This window comes from Protobothrops mucrosquamatus, unplaced genomic scaffold (genome assembly GCF_001527695.2).
Source record: "Protobothrops mucrosquamatus isolate PMUCROS unplaced genomic scaffold, P.Mucros_1.0 scaffold_99, whole genome shotgun sequence".
NCBI classification, from domain to species: domain Eukaryota; kingdom Metazoa; phylum Chordata; class Lepidosauria; order Squamata; family Viperidae; genus Protobothrops; species Protobothrops mucrosquamatus.
In genome coordinates this window covers 311,444-331,167 of record NW_015386175.1, presented here as the reverse complement: position 1 = coordinate 331,167, position 19,724 = coordinate 311,444, and the positions used below count along the sequence as shown (strand labels likewise).

At 35.9% G+C, this 19,724-nt stretch overlaps 1 protein-coding gene across 2 annotated transcripts in view; it reads right to left on the bottom strand.

Moving 5' to 3' along the window:
- RPTOR (regulatory associated protein of MTOR complex 1) overlaps window positions 1-19,724 on the bottom strand; it is a 395,406-nt gene that overhangs the window by 231,559 nt on the left and 144,123 nt on the right. For both annotated transcript variants that reach the window (XM_015815086.1, XM_015815094.1), the window contains exons 5-6: window positions 16,307-16,453; window positions 139-314 (exon numbers count right to left, since the gene is read on the bottom strand). In XM_015815086.1, coding sequence (XP_015670572.1) covers window positions 139-314; window positions 16,307-16,453 — 323 coding nt within the window. The remainder of the gene's footprint in view (window positions 1-138; window positions 315-16,306; window positions 16,454-19,724) is intronic.

Below are 19,724 nucleotides of genomic sequence, written 5' to 3'. Positions count from 1 at the left end.
TACCTCAAATTCTTCTAATTTAGATCTACAGAGAAATGTCTGGGCAACTGAGGCTTCCAAGTCAACATCTTTATCAGACCCATAGGCAAGTCTCAGAAATCATGCAGTATGCACTCAGATGGCAAGCGAGTCACTTACCATCTAAGCGCAATCTTGATTGGTGTGGTAAGGCAGGATGTGAACAGGTCAGCTGGTAAGTCAGGGATCATTGGTAGCAGCTCAGTAGCTTCACATGCTGCTAGTTGAATGCAATTTTTCATTGAAGGAGGCAAGGGCATCTGAGCAAGTGGATGGTTGGGGTTAATTGCAGCCACCTTCACAGGAGATAGAAAAGCCAGCAGTTAAATCCCCTAATGATTAGCTAGCAATACCTAGAAAATGATAACATATTTAATTTTCAAGAAGTCAATGATTTGAAAAACCTATTCATCAACCATGTTGATACACACTCATACCTATGAATAAATTGTTCAACATTATATGTAACTACTCATCCAGAATGTCCTGGAGTTCTTTTAGTTATTATTATCCATCTTTGGTCTGTTTTTACTTAAATCTCAGTGTAATCTTTCAGTATTGTGTACATCACTATACATAAGTTATTTTCTGAAGATTATTAGGAAAGAATTGTATTATTTGCAAGTGCTTAGCAAACAACAGTACCGGAACCCAATAGTTCAACATCTATATCTGATCAATAGCATTTCTCTTTAAAATAAGTTACTCGTTTTTGTTCAGGATTTCTACTTTTGAAATTCTGACTGCAAGCAAAAGCATTTGCTATAACTCACAGAGATTTGAATACTGCCTCCAAATCCTGACTACAAAGACAAGAGATGCTAATTCACCAGACAAGTTAGGATTCATTCATATTTAGAGGATTTATTATACATTCCAATCGAGGGAGGGAGGGAGGGAGGGAGGGAGGGAGGGAGGATGGAAGGAAGGAAGGAAGGAAGGAAGGAAGGAAGGAAGGAAGGAAGGAAGGAAGGAAGGAAGGAAGGAAGGAAGGAAGGACAATCTTAAACACAATTATAATGATGCAGCAAGGCAAATTCCTATTTATCCCAATGCAAGGCAGACTTTTCGTGAGGGGCAGGTGAAATAGAGAATCTGTCACATTATATATTGTAATGCTGGTTGTATGTTAAATATAGGGATCATTATTTATCTCCATTCCTTGATGACATGAAGAACTGGAATGCTGAAAATAAATTGAATTTCCTTCTACAAGGTACCAATCAATTCGTGACACAGTGAGTTGCTATTTTTGCAATTAAGGCAGCAAGGCTAAGGGGGAAAGAAAGAGTAGATTCTGTCTGAGATGACAAATTACAATATGTAATACCTGTATTTCCTAAGATCTGACAAGATGTAGTTCCTACCCTGCTTCATTAACCATTTGAAGTATTATCTTATAAAGAAGTTAACATTATTATTGTTTAGATCTTATTTAAATTATGTCTGTAATTTATTTGTTTTAGATTTTAATAATCTCTCATTTTAAATGATAAACATATGTACAGTAGTAGCTTGGTACTCAACTGTTTTTGAAACTCATCTGATTTGGTATTCAAAGCATTTCGATGCAAAATTTTTGTCCCAATACTCATTATTTGTTTGGTACTCAACACACAGGCTAGAACTTGTCAGTGTCGGCTGCCTTGTGACTCACTGCATTATTCCTTATGGGAAAAATTTGTTTGGTATTCATTGCATTTCCCAGAGCCAATTAACAATGAGTACCAAATGTACCACTGTATATTGTTGTCACGTATAGTGTACTTGAAATGTCATCATTTTGTCACCAACTGAAGATGACAAAATTCTATATGATACAATGTTAAATATCTTTCTGCAAATCTGAATATATATTTTCATTTTACATGCAGTTATCTAGAGATTCCATTTTAGAAAATAACATGGCAGATGCAGAAGTTTAGATATCCTTTCATGCAGTAATTTATAACATCTTCTATAGCAGAAATAATAGCCTTAGAGGCTTTATTCTTGCTTTGGGGATTTTCCCCCACTTAAGGATTAATTGAAATATAACATTTGACCAATTTAATTGGTCTTACTTCAGCATATTCATGAACTATAACTGTTTTCCTCAGGGAACATTTGACTGCCAAGATTGAATTTAGGACTAGTAATGGCAGCTAGTCTATGAAGAGTTAAACTTCTGATCATTGCATTAGGTCATTCAACTGTTGCAAGCAAGTTCATTTCATCTCTGCAAAATAAACCAAGACAAGTCAATCCATTGAATCTGCTCCCAAGAGGAAATTGCTTCTGTGGTTTTTGATGATACCCTCACTACAAGTTATGAGTGCAAATCTGTGCCAAAACAGCAACATAAACATTCAATTGCGCTTATTAAGCATCAACTGAGAAATAAACTATCCTGAAAGGACCCAAAGATTGTAATAAGGCTGTGCAAAGTATTCAAACCATTCCAAATTTGAAACATCCTCTTTTAAACATGAAACAATTGGGTGATATTTAAAACTGGCTATTTTGGCAATGCTGGAAGTATTTCAAGAGAGGTTGCACGCCACAATGTAATCATCATTTGTTATGTCATATTTTTTTTACCGGAAACACTATTTAACAAGGCACCTATTATACAATATAAGATTTTGGAAGATGCAAGCAGAGAAGAGTGCACAATATTAGAAACTAACAAGGAGGGTTGGTCAGATCAACTGTGACATAATCACACATTTCTTTCTTTGCTTTGGGCAAAAACAGAGGACAATATGAACAAATACATGTGCACTGTAGCAGAAATAACCCAAATGACCAATAAAGAATATAATTTAGTAGACGGATTTCCACAAATATATTGTTTTAATGTGATGCCCAAGTACTAGCATAATGGAATGACAAACATTATTAGGGAGATGACAAATAAAAGGGTCAGCAGTCAATAGAACATTATGTATATTTATTCCTCAGAAACATAAAAAGTAAATAACATTTCAAGGTGTGCAATTATTTTTCTAGCATAGTTATTCTTATCAAGTTGAAACTAAGAATACTGATACAGAAAGCAGATTGTGACTAGTACTAATCGGAAACAAGGACAGCTTATTCAATATACATAAACATAAATATTTAATTTTTCAAGAAAAATTCATAAAAATATGGACATAATTAAAGCTTGGCCCATATTGTAAGCTAATTTGCACCCTGCACATGATGTAAATATGCCACATTGTTTTATTTTAGTGTTATTTGACCCTTGAATCAAACAAGATTGGGTATTTTTTCAATTCTGATTTTCATGCATTCTGAGAATTTAAATACATTGGGCAATAAATTCCATGGCAAGTATAAGCTTTTCTAGTAACCAAAATCACATACTTTTGTTATAAAAAGGAATTCTTTCTATGCCACAAATATTGCAATGATCAGTTATATTCTTCTTCTTTTGGCATCAAAACAAACTTCCAAAACCCAATAATAAAACATGTCAACTACTCACACTGAGTTTTTAAATTTACTTAATTATATATTAGGGACAAGATTCCAAAATCCAATAATAATACAACTACAACTACTTAGTTTTTAAACTTGCTTAACTACATATTAGGGACAAGGAAGGGAGCAGTAGGGATCAGTGAGAATTCATGACTACCCTTTTTAAGACTATTGTCAGATACACTACCTTCCTCAATATCAATTCAAGTCAATTGCTCACTATAAGGGGAAATATTTCTGAGTCATTTTCCTTTTTTCCCTAAACTATGCTCTGTACATTAAGAAACTCTCAGAACCAGTTATCTGTGTCAATGCTGTTTTTGATAGAAGGAAAGCATTTTCTGATGGCACAGAATCAACAATTTCAATAAACTCAACAATCTGGACAGACCATGTTTTAGTGTGGACAGCTTTCCAAACCAACTTTAATTTTGCTTGGACAACCTTCCTTTTGCTAGGACAAGCTTAATTTTGTAGATTTAAATATAAGAATTCAGGATTACTTTTTTCTTATATTCTAATGCTCCATACAATTAAAAGAAAATTCAATTATTCTAATTCTCTAATTGGAGGTAATTATCAATGAAAATATTCTTTCCTTAATCTCCCTTTGAAGCCATAGATGTTGGTGGGTATCATCTTGATTTTAATGTTATATTTTTGCTACCTTTTGTTTTTACTGGATTTCCTATTAATTTATAATATCAATGGGACATTTGAATTCCAGCTACCAGCAACTTTGAGATTCTTTCTTCATAATTTGCTGTTGTCTCAGATCTTATCAGTAATTAGTTACCACCTTTAAAGCGCTCCATGGCATCGGACCTGGATATCTCCGAGACCGCCTTCTGCCACAGATTTCCTCTCACAGACCAGTACGCTCCCACAGAGCGGGCCTCCTCAGGGTGCCGTCGGCCAAGCAGTGTCGGCTNGGTAAATATTTGTTTTTAATTGGTTTTTATTGGGGATAGTGTTTGTATCGTTTTAATATGCTGTAAGCCGCCCTGAGTCCTGTTGGGAGAAGGGCGGCATATAAGTTTAATAAAATAAATAAATAAATAAATAAATTATAAAGCTAGCATGTTTCTCAATATGAAAACATTGCTTTTATTTAGCTGCTTATTTCTCCAATCTCCAACCTTATCTGCCTAACTTCTAACCATAATTAATGTTTAAAATGTTAATCTTAATACATGTTCTGACTTCTCATATCTCTCCATTGGGGAACTGCCCCTTTATCATTACAACCTACTTCTTAATCTTTATATTATACATACTATATCAAAAGAGATCTCAGTTCTGTTAACTTAGGACCCTTTGCTGAAGGATTTTCCAAAGCTTTTAGAAAGTACATGCATATGTTATTTCCACAGATTGAGGAACTCAGCATTTGCTCTCTTGACTAATCATTGCTGGGTATTGTGGTTCTATAACATTTGCAGAGTCTTAAATTCCCATTCTTTGACATTATCCCATCACTGAAGAAAACCAATTTATGTCTGAAATATGCTTAATGACTGCTATGTTTTTGTTTCATGCTGATTTACTTTAGGAGATCAGTTAAGCTCCTTTTTTGTTAATTTACACACTTTTGTAAAATGTCTGTCAAATTTTGATACAGCCTACTTAATTGGTGGTGATTTTTGCAGGTATTGTTATTGTCAACAGCTTCTTTGGTGTCCTGCTTTGGCTTTGAGACTTAATGATTTCTCAGAACTGACAGCATCTTCATCTTTTATGTCAATGTGTTAACACACCTAAACCAAAACAATTCCTTCTTTTCAGCAGATGACAGATTAGAAAAATGCAGCACACAACTGACATACAGTATAATATTTGTCTAGACTGTACTGGCAAAGATTAATCAATGTAGAAAATGGAAAACCAATTGAAACTATACATTTGATTTTGTCAGTTCTGATGAGTTAAGCACGTAGCTAAAAGAACAAGCATCCCCACTGCAGCATTTAATTCTCCATGTAGAAGGAATAAAAACAAGACACTCTACTGTTCTACCCAAAAAGAAAAGTAATTGCAATAAGTGAGAAATTGAAGATAATGCTAGATATGGGGAGAAGCAACATATATAAAGCTGATATGTACAGTATTTCTATCTATAGTTCAAGCAATATTCTATAACGGTGGTGGCAAACCTATGGCACGTGTGCCACAGGTGGCACGCAGAGCCCTCTCTGTGGGCATGCATGCCATCACCCCAGTCCTAGGCCTTCAGCTGGGTTTTATAAAACCTTTTCGCTTTAGGCCTCCGCCGTGTGCAAAAAAAAAAGGTTCAATCAATCAATTTCAACTTCTTGCGGGGAAAAAAAGATCTCGCAAAGTTGGAATTGATTGATTGAACTTTTTAGTCCCACCCAGTCTGCCATTACCACCGCAGGCACGCCCACCCAATGGGCCACACCCACCTGGCACCCGACGATACATAAGTGGGTTTTGGGTTGCAGTTTGGGCACTCGGTCTCTAAAAGGTTCGCCATCACTGTTCTATAATATTCTTCTCATTCTATTCACTGCATCCTCACTCTAAATTTATCTTGGCATGTATTAATTAAGGAGTTTTAGATTTATGCAGTTATGTGGGGAAATAGAAGAAGATTAAACTGTTGTTTGTTTGTTTTTTAAAAAATGTACAACTAACTCATTTAATTATCCAGAATTATTATATGTCTACATACATAATGAAGTTATATACAATAATTAGATAACTATAAGTTGTATCATAATGCTTTTAGCTCTCAGTAAGAGCGGGCAAATGAATGAATTATAAGTATATGATGTTCTGCTTTGGAATCACAGTTTTGCCAGTTATCTGCACACATATAGGATACCTACTGGACCACCAGTGGCTTCAGTTCATCTAATAATATTGAAAAGAGTAGGATCTCTGTGGGCCCCTGCTCTTACAAAGCATGCATCTTCAGAGGTCATGGAGATAGATCTCCGTCACTTCCCTACTTCTCTGAAAGCATTCCTCCCAATAGTAGGTTGGCTCCAACCTTATTGTTATTTGGAACCATTAAAATATGCTTTTTCAGAGAACTCTGGAATAGATTGTTAATGAAAAGGAACCTCAGTCTAAGGCATACTGGCTGAGGAATTCTGGGAGTTGAAGTCCACAAGTCATAAAAGGGCCAGGTTTGAAGACCCCTGGTCTAAGGAATGGATGTTGTGGCTCTTCTTTGGGACATTATTGCTTTTTCTATTGGTTATGATTATTTTTATTTTGATGTACTTTTTTCTGCTGAAAGCCACTTTGAGCCTTGCTGGACTGAACAATACATAAACTATAGCAAATAAGCAAACAAACATATCCAATTTCCAAATACAAACATTAAATCCCCCTGCTTTCATGAGCAACAATGTAAGCCTCCAGGAACAGCCTTAATATCAAACTCATTTTTAGAGGGACAAGGAGCCTTCAAGAAAGGGAAAAAGACAAATCTTTTAGCATCATCGTAATCCTTATTACTTCACATGTTTAACCCTCAGGGATGTGTGAACCCTTCCCAAAAAGAACCCAGATTTTACAATCAGGCAGACTATACAGGAGCAAAACAGTCAAGAACTTCTGATTCTGTAAGATTGTAAAGCTATTAATCAAAATTACAATATAAATCCGTATTAGCCCAAGAACAAAATACTGGATCATTAGAGCTATTTTATCCTTTCCACGAGGACCCGGTATGCCTGTCCCATTTTTGTTTCTGTCCTGACAAAGAACAACATATGTTCTCCTCTTCTTTCTTCCTCTGCTAAGGTCGCAGACTATTTCCCTGAACCTGTAATGGTGAGACAATTGAGGCAGAACTATCTCACACTTTTCTTCATTGTTTGGGCAAGGCAGATATCTTAGATCTGAACATTCAGGTCCATGGTCATTTGATATGGAATGTAACATCTTTGCACACAGCAAATGAGTTTTTTAAGTTACACCAGGCAAATACAAATTACTTCTAACAGGTTTTTTTTAAAACTGTAGAGTTGGAGACTGACATAATGTGATTCTAACCTGGATCCTGGGAAAGTAGAGACGTCCCTCATTTCTTATTTGTTTCTGGGTTATCTCCTGCGCTTTAAATGTTAAATTGATTCTGGATTGGAATCTAATAAAGATATTTATTGTAATTTTTGCTGACATAGCTTGAGAGACTATTGTCTGTATTAATGTATAAATATTTATACCCATCAAGCTATTCAATTTTGGTATTGTGCAGAAAAGAAGTAGGAAATGATAAGACTAAGAAAAAGAAAATAAAAAATAGATAAAACTAGTTTCTACTAACATCTATTATACTTCTCAATACCTTTCTATCCATATCTTACATTCTTGCTTCCATCACATGCTTACACTACTTTATATTCTGCCTTTTGTTCTTTAAAATTTGCACCTCTCTTTTTCTGGGGATCACATCATGTGATGAAATATGCAGTTGTCAGCAATAGAACTGTGGCTTTCCAGGGAGGAGGTATCACATTCGAGAGTGGGGCCCAGGCAAGAGACAGCATAGTCCTGAACTGGATGGGAAGGGAGGAAGAGATTCAGGGTAGCTACACTTTAGAACCTCCCAGGTTATAATTATTAGGTTAGAAGGTTATAGCTTCAGTCTGATGAGATTCTATTAGGCATGAGCAAATAAAAGACTGAACTTGATTGGATTTCACTGTGTTGTCTTTGCGCTTAGGCCTAACACATCAACCCCATTCAACCAGAACTTGATTAGACTTCTTCTTCCTCACAATCAAGTCATTCTTACTTAATAGATTTATTTTGCATATTGAACTACACTTTAGTTCTCCCTATGCGACTAAATAACCTTATATATATTAAGAAGACACTAGACAGTCACTTGTCTGAAATGGTATAGGTTCTCCTGCTTGAGTAGGGGGCTGGATTAGAAGACCTCCAGAGTCCCTTCCTATTCTATTCTATTCTATTCTATTCTATTCTATTCTATTCTATTCTATTCTATTCTATTCTATTCTATTTTTTGTAGTGATCACTCTGTTTTATATTCAACCCACATTCATTCAACATCCACTCATATTTCACTTCTTGTTACTTTACCATCCACACTTCTAAAACATTATTCTACTGCATTCCATTTACCCTTTTCTTCTGATACACTCAATTCTCACTTCCATATAACAAAGTGGGCAAAAACATGCTCTTATATATAGTTATTTTCACTTATTTCAACAAACATTCAGTCCTCACAACAAACCATACACTACCTACTGTCTTTCTCCCACAAACTGCATGTCTTAAAATTTCCCCATCCGCTTTTCCCTTATCAATAAGCATTCTACCAAGGTACACATATTCATTTGCTTGCTTTACTTTTTCAGCATGTTCACTCCATTTTCCATGTTATATATAATTACCTTAGTAATTTATTACCTTGGCATTAATTTTCAGATGTGTATTCTCACTGCATTACACAATCTATTTTGGATTCTCGGTCAAAAACACAACATTGTTGTAAAGGGAATGAAGGAAAAAGTACATTCAGACTTGCAAGATTCTGTTACTATTATTTTATAAAAAGTAGCATTAGCATATATGACAGGATTCCTGTCAGGGCTAATAACTGTCTGCAAACTAAAATAGAATACACTAAGGCTGACCAATATAGCTTCAGAATCACCAAAAGCATTTCTTATGCATTTATCCATAAATACAATAAACAGCCAAGGGAATACCACATATCCCTGTTTTATTCCTTATTCATTGCTGAAACGTTCACTAGGCATTCCATCTGTTCTCACATATGCATTATTTCCTTTACATACCACGTTTAATCACATTCAGCAATCACTTCATATTTTCAAAAGATAAGAGAGATATATGCTTTTGCTAAATAAACAAATTAAAAATAAACTTTCCCAATGAGTTGCTAAAAAACAAAACTCTGAATGTCCAGCATAAAGTCCCAGGGCACTTTTGTTGCTTGTTATCTCTATAATCCTTTCAATCCAAATGCTGCCAAGCACTTTTCCAAGTATGCTTAAACAGAATAATTCTATCTTTCCCTTTAGAGGAACCATAATGTCTGCTTGTCTTCTTGTAATACAATTTTTAGCTTTCAGAAATGATGGCCAAACTCTGAAATATTTGTTCTTGCAACTAAAATGTATCCTAAAATATAGTTAAAATATAGCCACTACTAGACAAAGAGACAGAATATTAGCATACCATATCCAAGAACACCAACTAGCAGTTAAAAGACATGATGAAAACTTCTTATTTTACAATACATGTACAGACTCAACCATAGTTTCAACTGGGATATGGTGAGCACTCAGACAAATCAGTCATCAACTGACACATAGACATACACAACCTTTACATACCCTTCAAAAGAGACAATAAAAATGTTTTAAAAAGCAAATAAAAATACCAGAACACTTTCTCAACAGCAATCAACATCAGAATTAATACCAGACAAAAATAAAGCAAGCAGTAAACAATGCCGCAATCAAGGAACTACCAACTCAGGCAGATAAGTAGTAAACAACAGCCTAATCAAGGAACTGTCAAAGAGAAAATAACATTCCCACCAACAGAGCGAGCTACTGTACCTAAACTGAAAGCAAATCCCACTCCCTTCAGACACTGAAGATGTTATTTAGTCTGGTAGCAAAATGTCTGCAAACAAACAACCAAGCTCAGACAGCACTAATGACTCCATAAAATGCATCCTCATATAAATCTCTGGAGTTAATTGATCCCAAAGTAAAGTCTTATCTCATTAGAAGAGGAAAAGAGGGGACTGTATTTTGGCTATATCCATAGCCTGACATCTCTACCCCCACCTCAGGCTCAAGAAACAAAGTACTAATTCTTTTAGCTCTGTTCTCAAAATTACTGACTTATAGTTCATTTTCTCTACTTGGTCAAAACTTAGAGTAGGTGAGGAAAAATAAATTTGGCTGTGAAACTGATTTGTTGTTTATAAATACTATACCTGCCTTACAACCTCCAACCTTGTGAATTCTAAAGCTTCCTCTTTCCGCTAAGTATTCAAGATGGACAGTGATTAATATTTATATGTTATTTATATGTAAGGGTGTAGGTTTATACATATGTTGTATATAGCATGTTTAAATGTGTGTTATGTATGCGTACACTTTTGAGAGCAAGCAACAAAATTTCATTTTTAATGTGTGCCAATCTGCCCACGGTAAAAAATGACAATAAAGGTTATCTATCTGTATGTCTGACTGTCTGTCTATCTAGCTAGCTTTGATTATAAGAAAATTTTCTTTATTTTAAGTAGCTACTTAGCATGAGTAAACTGAGATGTTATATTTTCAGAAATACTAGTAGCTCTAAATCCCACCTTCAGTTCAAGAGAAATGCCTCCTGGCTCATGAGGATACATTTCTTATATTTGGGTACAAACAGGATATACTGAGCTTTCAGGTTTCTTGAAATATTGCCCCACTATTTTGTTAACGATATTTTCTGAAAGTACCTGAAATGTTTGCCCGCCACTGGTTGCCATGAACCTTTTATTTATGATCAAGATATTGTTGAGCCTTATACAGAGCCTTGAAATATTAACCGGGATTCTGCTAAATCAAGAAAAAAAATCATGAAATTCCTTCTTAGTGATTAGAAAAAGTAATTGTAATGGAGTAACAAAAAGGTGCTTTCACTTTTTGTCTTTAGGGAGAAAAAATCATCATAGAATACAAATACAGCTGAATTGGCAGTTAACATTTATAGAACACTGACTTGGCATTTCTGTACTTTTATGTCCCAAAAGAACATTATTCATGCCGAGAAAGACTTCTTCCTAATTGAGGTATTTCCAGTGAGATTTAAAGACTTAAGAAACACTCCCAACTAGCACTGTGGAGGAAGAGCTTCTTTCCATAGTGCTAATATTATATTCAAGAAGCACATACGTTGTTTGAATTCATACCCATAATATAAAATGGAATGAATCGTAGCTTTTATTTTGAAAACAAGTTCTCAAAACTCTTGCTTTAACACATAAAGATCTATATACATGTAGTTGATTGTCTAACACTACTAAAAATTAAATGCACCTCTCATTTTAATTCAGAAAGTGGGGCTCACACATAAGAAAATACTAGCTTATATTACAGTAGGATAGCCCTGCAGATTTTGACTGATCTAGAAAGATAAGCAGAGTTAGTTCTCTGTTATAAATCTGGGTGATAATGTAGGCCTTATCTTCAAAAGCAATCTATCTAATACTTTATCTCTCTTTGTTCCCATGCCCAAAAAAATATGGAGAGAAGGAAATCAAAGCTACTTTTGTACCATGGCAAAAAAACAGTATGGCTGCATTTGTGTAGGTCATCAAAAACTTGAAAATGACTTGCTACTAATAAAGACCTTGAAAACAGATAACAAATCCTGAACTGCACAGAATTCTACGGCAGCTTAGTTCACTAGTTAGTGAATATTAGAAGAGGAAGCAAAATCTAATCATGTGCTTCACATTGCTATTGTTATATATAGACAATAATCTAATAACTCAAACCTATTAGACACCAAGAACAGAAAATACAATTTAAAATATCTTTTGAATAGATATATTTTCCTAAATTTCTAAATAGTAGAGATTTGATTCCTTTAGTATTCAGATTATATTTACCCAAATAAGTATTCCATGATATTAACTCTGAACAGATTCAGGATTTTAAGACCCGCTTTTATTCAAGCAAGTGTCTGAACAATTGTCCATATTATTAAGCCTATTGACAAAAAATGGCATTCCTTTATTTAAAATACAGTTCCAAGATCAAAATGTAAGTTCATTAAACATATATATGTTTATGTACATATTTTAACGTTGATGTTGTGTATTTGTAAACTTAAAATGTTAGTAGTTTAATCCTTACTACATTGTAAAATGTGTTTTATCAGGTTGAATAACATCTCCCATGAAAAATAAATATATAACAGATTTGAAAACCACATTTCCTAGCCAGTGAATCCCCAGAAATACTTATGAAGTTCTGGAAGAAAGTTATTATACTTGGATAAAAAGTTATCAAAAGCTCTTCCCAGCTCATATATTTTCAGACCCTTTGTTATATGGGACAAAACAGTAATTCTATGTAGTGAGGGTCATAAATTTAGTACTATCATTATAGCTATTATAGAGATATGGTACATTCCATCTATTTCAGTAGGCAGAATATTGGAATATCTGCTGGTCAAAACTCAGGCAATGGCTAAATATTCACTGCTTGCTTTCTTCTCTCCCCCCCCCCCCCACCTCACTCCTTCCCTTCCTCCCTCAAAGGAAAATTCTTGCTAGGATTGCTCTTGGCTCCCATCCATTTGTATAATGACCTGCTGGATGCAATGTGCTTAAGTCTATCCTCCTCCTATCTGCATTGTACATTTAGAATAAATCCTGTAGAAACTGGTCAGATGTTTTAAGCTACTCTCTGAAAGGAGATAGGGAGCCCAGAGAGGAAGGAAACAGATAAATCCAATTGCATAACCACATGAATTATGAACAGTCGTGGTCTTATGATCTGATGTATGCCCAGACATCTGGATCATGTCAATTGCTGGGAGATTTCTAAGCAAAAGCTGGACTTCCTGCACGAAGAAAAGATACATAAATATCGGACCCATATACAGGTTGATACATTTCTATCCAAGTCTATGCCTCACAGGTAAGAGTGAGAGATAATGTCCTGCAACAGTCTATGGCAGTGGTGGCAAACCTATGGTACGGGTGCCAGAGGCGGCACTCGGAGCCCTCTCTGTGGGCACACGTGCCGTTGCCCCAGACTTGCCTCCCTCTGCGACCCCCTCCTCTCCAGCAGCTCCCCTGAAGGAGACTCGCCCCCGAGCGTGGCCCACACGGAGCAGCGCAGCCAAGGACATGGGAGCCAGGCAGCATAGACAAGACGCTGCCTTCACACCCCATCATGCTGTTGATGCTGCAGGGCATGGGCAGAGGGTGTGGCCGCTATAGCGCTGCTGGGCTGCCTGGGCGATCTGCAGTGGGCCCTGGAGGCGGTGAGTGGTCCTGTGGGCAGATGGGGCGAGGGATGGGGGGCAGAGCGGGGGCGGGGCAGGGGGTGGAGCAGAGGCGGGGCCAGTTTTTGGGCACTTGGTCTCTAAAATGTTCACCATCACTGCTCTATGGCATGATAATCAGAATAACTGGGTCACTGATTATTTTTGAGAGATTTGTGTGTTTGTGTGTAGGTGCTAAGTGAGTTAAGGATTGGAGAGAAAACATTCTAACTACTGACAGAACTACAGATGCATACTGTAAGAGGACTAAATTGGGCCACTGATTCTTGTTAAACTAAACCTGTATTCTATCCAGAGAGTGTAGCTAATACTGACACTGAACACACAGATACAGTGCAGTGAACCTGAACACCCAAAACAAGAGAATGTGTCATTTCTTCACCACTGCCACCATCACTACTAACAACCATCATCATCACCACCAGCACATTATATAAGGACAAAGGATAAAAGGAAAGAACTTCCCATTTACACAAGGGACTCTTTTGTTAGCAAGGTTTCGTGGTTCAGTACTCCCTGGATATGTCTAATCCTGAAATAACCAAGTGTTCTAATTTCCATGTTGCACAATTTAGGTGTCTTCATGACTCTTCCTAAACTATATGGATCACAGTTAAAGCTACGCACTCACCAGCTCTGCTCACGTTGTGCCATCTTTTTCGTCCATAACATTTGTCTTTCTCTATTGAAATGTCTATCAAATACCAGCAGTTTTCAAGATCTACTTTTATTTCAAAATGATTAACCTTCACAGCATGCACCCAAAAGCCTTAATGCTCGCTGTATGTACCTAAAACATATTTTCAAAGTTAACTCAAGAGAACGACATAATTAAAACATTTTTTTAGGATTAAAAAGAATCTTTAAATAAATCTTACGATTTATGATCTTTAAAAAGAAGCTGGTTTGTGATTAACCGCAGCAAAGATGAAATTGAGGTTTTGCCTTAGAATTGCTGTGAGGGCTCCAGCGAGCTTTGCAACTTTTATCTTTCATCAACAAATCTATGACTTTGCATTAGTTTTCAAGGTATCACAGTTTTTGTCTTCCTGTTGCCAAGATTAAAATGGCTACTGCTGAGAAGCAGCACAAGAGAGATTTAGATTGAGATGCTTAGGTAAGATGGCACAGAAGCCACCCATATGTCTTTCAGAAAGAATTATGGATGTGGAGATTCTCTGAAGTCTTTGAGTCTAGGTCAGACCTCAGACTGAGCCACCTTTTCATTCAGCTACAACTTTAATTCAGAGAAAATAATTAAATCCGATGTTATACTGGATAGAAGCAAAGAGACAAGCACTGGATACAAAGCAATCCTGACAGATGAAAAGGTGGGGATCACAATTAGAAGAAACAGAGAGAACCTTTAGAAAGGAGAAGTAATAAATACTGAATTTAGGAATATTCATTTTTGAAATTCTAGCCTACAGCTCTGCAACACCCTAGAAAGTAATATAATCTTTTGCATTCTCATTTCACAGGTTAAGAAATGAGCAGCCAGCAGCAAGATTATTTTGTGTGACAGCTGGAATGTCAAACTGCACTATGCTGCTAATAACTATGCTGCTAGTACAGTTTTGGAACAATTAAGAGCATAAGATTTTGCCAGAACTACAGTTAAAAGTTACTTTACAGCACTATGATATATGTACACACAAGGCGAGCACATTTCTATGAGTTGAAAAATAATTTGTGCTTCTCTGTATAACTGGGTTATTTGCATGATTTCTACATTCCAGCTATGCAATGCAACAAGTTTTTATTGGTTGGCTTATTTCAATAAAATTAAAAAATGGCTTTGTTAATCAGAACTGTGTTCCAATATAATATGCTTAGCTGTTTGCTTTTAAAATGAAATTTAAAAGGCAGAACAAACTGAACAACATAAACATCTTAGACAAGAACACAACTTTCTCATTCTGCAGTTGGTTAAACGTATCAGGTCAGATTCAGTTTCAAATGGCAGAAGTAAAAAAGGGTATTGCTTACTAGCCTCATTTGCAACAACAAATTTAAGAAATCACACAATGTCCTCTTTTATTAACACCAAGATACATCTCCTGTCTGCAGAATTAAGGGTATGTCTTACAAAGCATTTAGATTAATGACTGATAACTGACTTCAAGAGAAAATGGCAGAAATAGATCACTTGGAAGTCCTAAAGTGTAGTGTAGGTAACAAGTAAAGATCTTTACCATTACTGCCTTAATTTCAGTTGGAAAAGCTCTAAGAGTAGACATTGATTCTATTAAATGTTACAATTTAATTAACTCTTTTATTAGGTGTCTGTACTATTGGATAGCAAAACAGAATGGAATGGCAAGGTTTTTTCCAAATTAGCTTCTGATTTCTATGATTTGTTGCCAGTCGTCCATTTTTTTTAATGAAACAGATTTTAAACAAGACAGAAAATATTAGATCTTCTTCTGCGAAGAAGAACCCTAACCCTAACCCCAACAATCTATAACATGAGAAATTCTCACTCTCCTACTTCATGCAAGCTACTAATTCATATGTAAGCCTTTGGAGGACATGATAACAATATTATTATTGTCTTAGTGAATACTATTTGTTATTGAATAGAATAATTTTAATAAATATAATTGATTTAATCACATTTAAAATCTCATGAGAAGTGGCAATCTCCCAAGGCTCCCACCATAGAAAACCTACTTATTTAAGGCACCATCACATCAGAGGGTGCCTTTAGTGTCTTCCTTGGACTATATGTTTGGAACCATGGCTATATAATTCTCAAAAAACTCACCTCCAGTTCCTGCTCCCTCTGCAGGGCAAATTGTTTGAAAGACTTGACAATAAGGCCAGCATTTGAGCAATCATACACAAAAATGGAGGGGCTGCCCATCCACGTTTGTAGATCATATATGGATAACGGGATATATTGAGTGTAGTTCTGTGAAAGAAAAAATAAGTTCATGTATAAGTACAGTAAGCAAATAGCCAAGATACATATTTACCTAGGAATCAAAATGGGATTTCTTATGTCACATTTTAATTGAAACCAACTAATTGATACTTCTTGCAACAAGATGTAAAAAAAAAAAAACTTCTTACATACTAAAGTTGGTTTGTTTTCATGTATGTAGCTGTGTGTATAATAACAGTAACAGTAACAGTAGCAGTAATAATAATAATAATAATAATAATAATAATAATAATAATAATAATAATAATAATAATAATAATAATAATAATAATAATAATAATAATAATAAAGTTGGAAGGGACCTTGGAGGTCATTTAGTCCAACCCCCTGCTCAGGCAGGAAACCCTATACCATTTCAGACAAATGGCTGTCCAGTCTCTTCTAAAAAACTTCCAGTGTTGGAGTATTCACTGCTTCTGGAGGCAGGTTGTTCCACTGATTAATTGTTCTAACTGTCAGAAAATTTCTCCTTAGTTCTAGGTTGCTTCTCTCTTTGGTTAGTTTGTGTGTGTGTGTGTGTGTGTGTGTGTGTGTGTGTGTGTGTGTGTGTGTGTATGGGTCTGTGTTTATGTCTGTATCTGTGTTGTGTTCAAATAAAAATTATGTATGAAAAAGGAGAGAGCAAGAAAAATAAATCTGTTTAAAATGCAAATGTTATGAAAAATCATCTGTCCTTATTTTCACATTCACATCCAATTACAGAAGCGCTCAACAAAAAGCTACTATGTTCAGGATGTTCATGCAGCTCATTGGGTATTCTAAATAAAATAAAAATAAGTGGTGGCATCACCTGGACCATCATACTACTTTTGATACTGGATGTAATATGCAGCCATAATGGTTAGTAATTATAAATAAACTAATTTTTCATATATTTCTCTAACACCCACTATATGAATTCCCAATCAAATGTCCCTCTAGGAATATGTTACTGCCTGAATTAGAGCAACATCCTCTTTTCAAATTGACAACTTATCACAAGACTCATTAAACTATTATTGGGAAATCAGTGTACAAATGTAGCCATGAGAGAATATTGGAACAGCTCAACAGAAAGATCCTCATATAACAAAGAACGCAGATGGCACAACCAGATTCCATTTAAACAAGTCCCATTCAAGTATATTTTCTAAATATGCTTAATATAGGTATATATATTTAAATTAACTATTACATTTTCCTTGAAGAAGAAAAATGAGGATAAATTGTGATCCTCGGACAATAAAAGAAACAATACTGAAATCACTTCTGATGCGAACGCATGTTTTCTAAGTTGCTTAATTATCAGAAAATAATATTTGTAATCAAGTACCAACTTTTAATAGTTTAAGCATTAAACAAAAATATATGCTTCATGCTTTAACTTGTTACAAATTATGTGCAGTAATATGCCACAAAACTGAATATCTGAAAGAATAAAACAGAAGAAAGTATGGAAAAGTAGCATCTTTGTCACACTATTCAGGTTTTCTTTTCCATCATAGTGCGTTCTTTTTCTCTGATTCATAACTCATCACCATTCACAAAGCACCACTGAAGACCAGAAGAATAATTCTGAGACTTTTAAAATCCCCCCTGAAAATGTATGATTTTAAAGAAATTATAAAATATATAGATAAATAATTGAGAAAAGGAGAGGTTTGGAGAATGCCCATCCTTTCTTTCTAGAGTCCATTAATGTCTCATTAGTCATATCCCTTTGTTTCTTACGCTGTGAAGGAGAATGGAGGTACTACAAAACCTTCAAAGGGATGCCTTGTAAGAGAGTAATAGACAGCTGCAACACTGATGCAGAGAGGAAAAATCATGTTATTTAATATTTCCTATTCCCTCTTTGAGATACTGCTGTCCACTCTCCCAAGAAAGAGAGACAGGAAGACAGGCAAAAAGAAAGGAAGAGGAAAGGAAAGGAAAAGATACACACATCTACCATTCTTTTGTCATGGCCCTTTCAATGCTACCACAAACTGGGCACGTAGAAGAATATAACTGCAATTGCCTTTTTTCCCCTCATGCTAAATAAACAGAGGGAAAGCAGATGATGATTACATGATAAACGATCCGAGGCATAATTTCACATGTAAAATTCAGTAAACACCCAGTAAAATTATATGCGTGTATTGTAACCCATGAAAGAGAAAGACATTAAAAATTGGCCAGTTGCAAGGAATGTCAGATGCAACATCAAAAAAAGGATATAGCGTTATTAATGCAGGGGTATTCAGGATGAGAGTGTCAAAGTGGTGACACTTTGTATCTATATGCCTGCATTGCATGTGACACACATTAAAAAGGTTTTGGGTTTCGATCACCCAGTTGCAACTGCCACTTTGGTGTTGCTGGCATCACCATACCATCACCCCCACCCCACAGATGCTTCTGTGATTAGTGGTTGGAGCACTGGAAGAAGCTAGAATCATAGAAACATTTGGGTTTGGTAAACATAGTAATTCCAGAAGTAAAATAGAGGTAGTCCTCATTTAATGAATGTTCAACGACCATACAAAGTTATAATTGCACTGAATGAGACTTAAGAGTATTCCTTGTAGTTATGGCCATCTCAGTGCCCCTGCAGTGATGTGATCACAATTTGGGCACTTGTCAACTGGCTTGTAATCACAGCATCCATGGTCACGTGATTGCCATTCATTGCCAACTTCTGACAAGCAAAGTGAGCGGAGAAGCCAGCAAGAGGTCACAAATGACAATCACGTGATATTATACTTAATGACCATGCAGGATTCGCTTAAAAATTGCAGCCGGAACTGCAAAACTGATCATCCTAAGTGAACACAATCATATGATGTCACACTTTATAACCGAGTTGCTTAGCAATGAAATTGCCAGTCATAATTACCATCATTAAGGGAGGACTACCTGTAATATAATTTTTCATAGTCGACACCTGTTTCAAGCTATATAAGTATTGATTATGTATATAGACATTACCACATGGGAAATAATTACAATCACATAGAATTTATAAAACTAGGACAGTGGTTCTCAACCTTTTTAATGCCGCGACCCCAACCGGACGTAAGTCGAAGACTAAACCGGTCGTAAGTCGAGGACTAAACTGGTCGCAAGTCGAGGACTACCCAACCGGTCATAAGTCAAGGACTTTCCCTGCCCGGGAGCCCCGCACATGCGTGGTTCCGCCCCCTGCACCAGCCGAGGCTTAACTGGCAAGCGGCAGAGACGGAGCAGGCCGACCACCAGCTGGCCCAGCCCAAGGGAG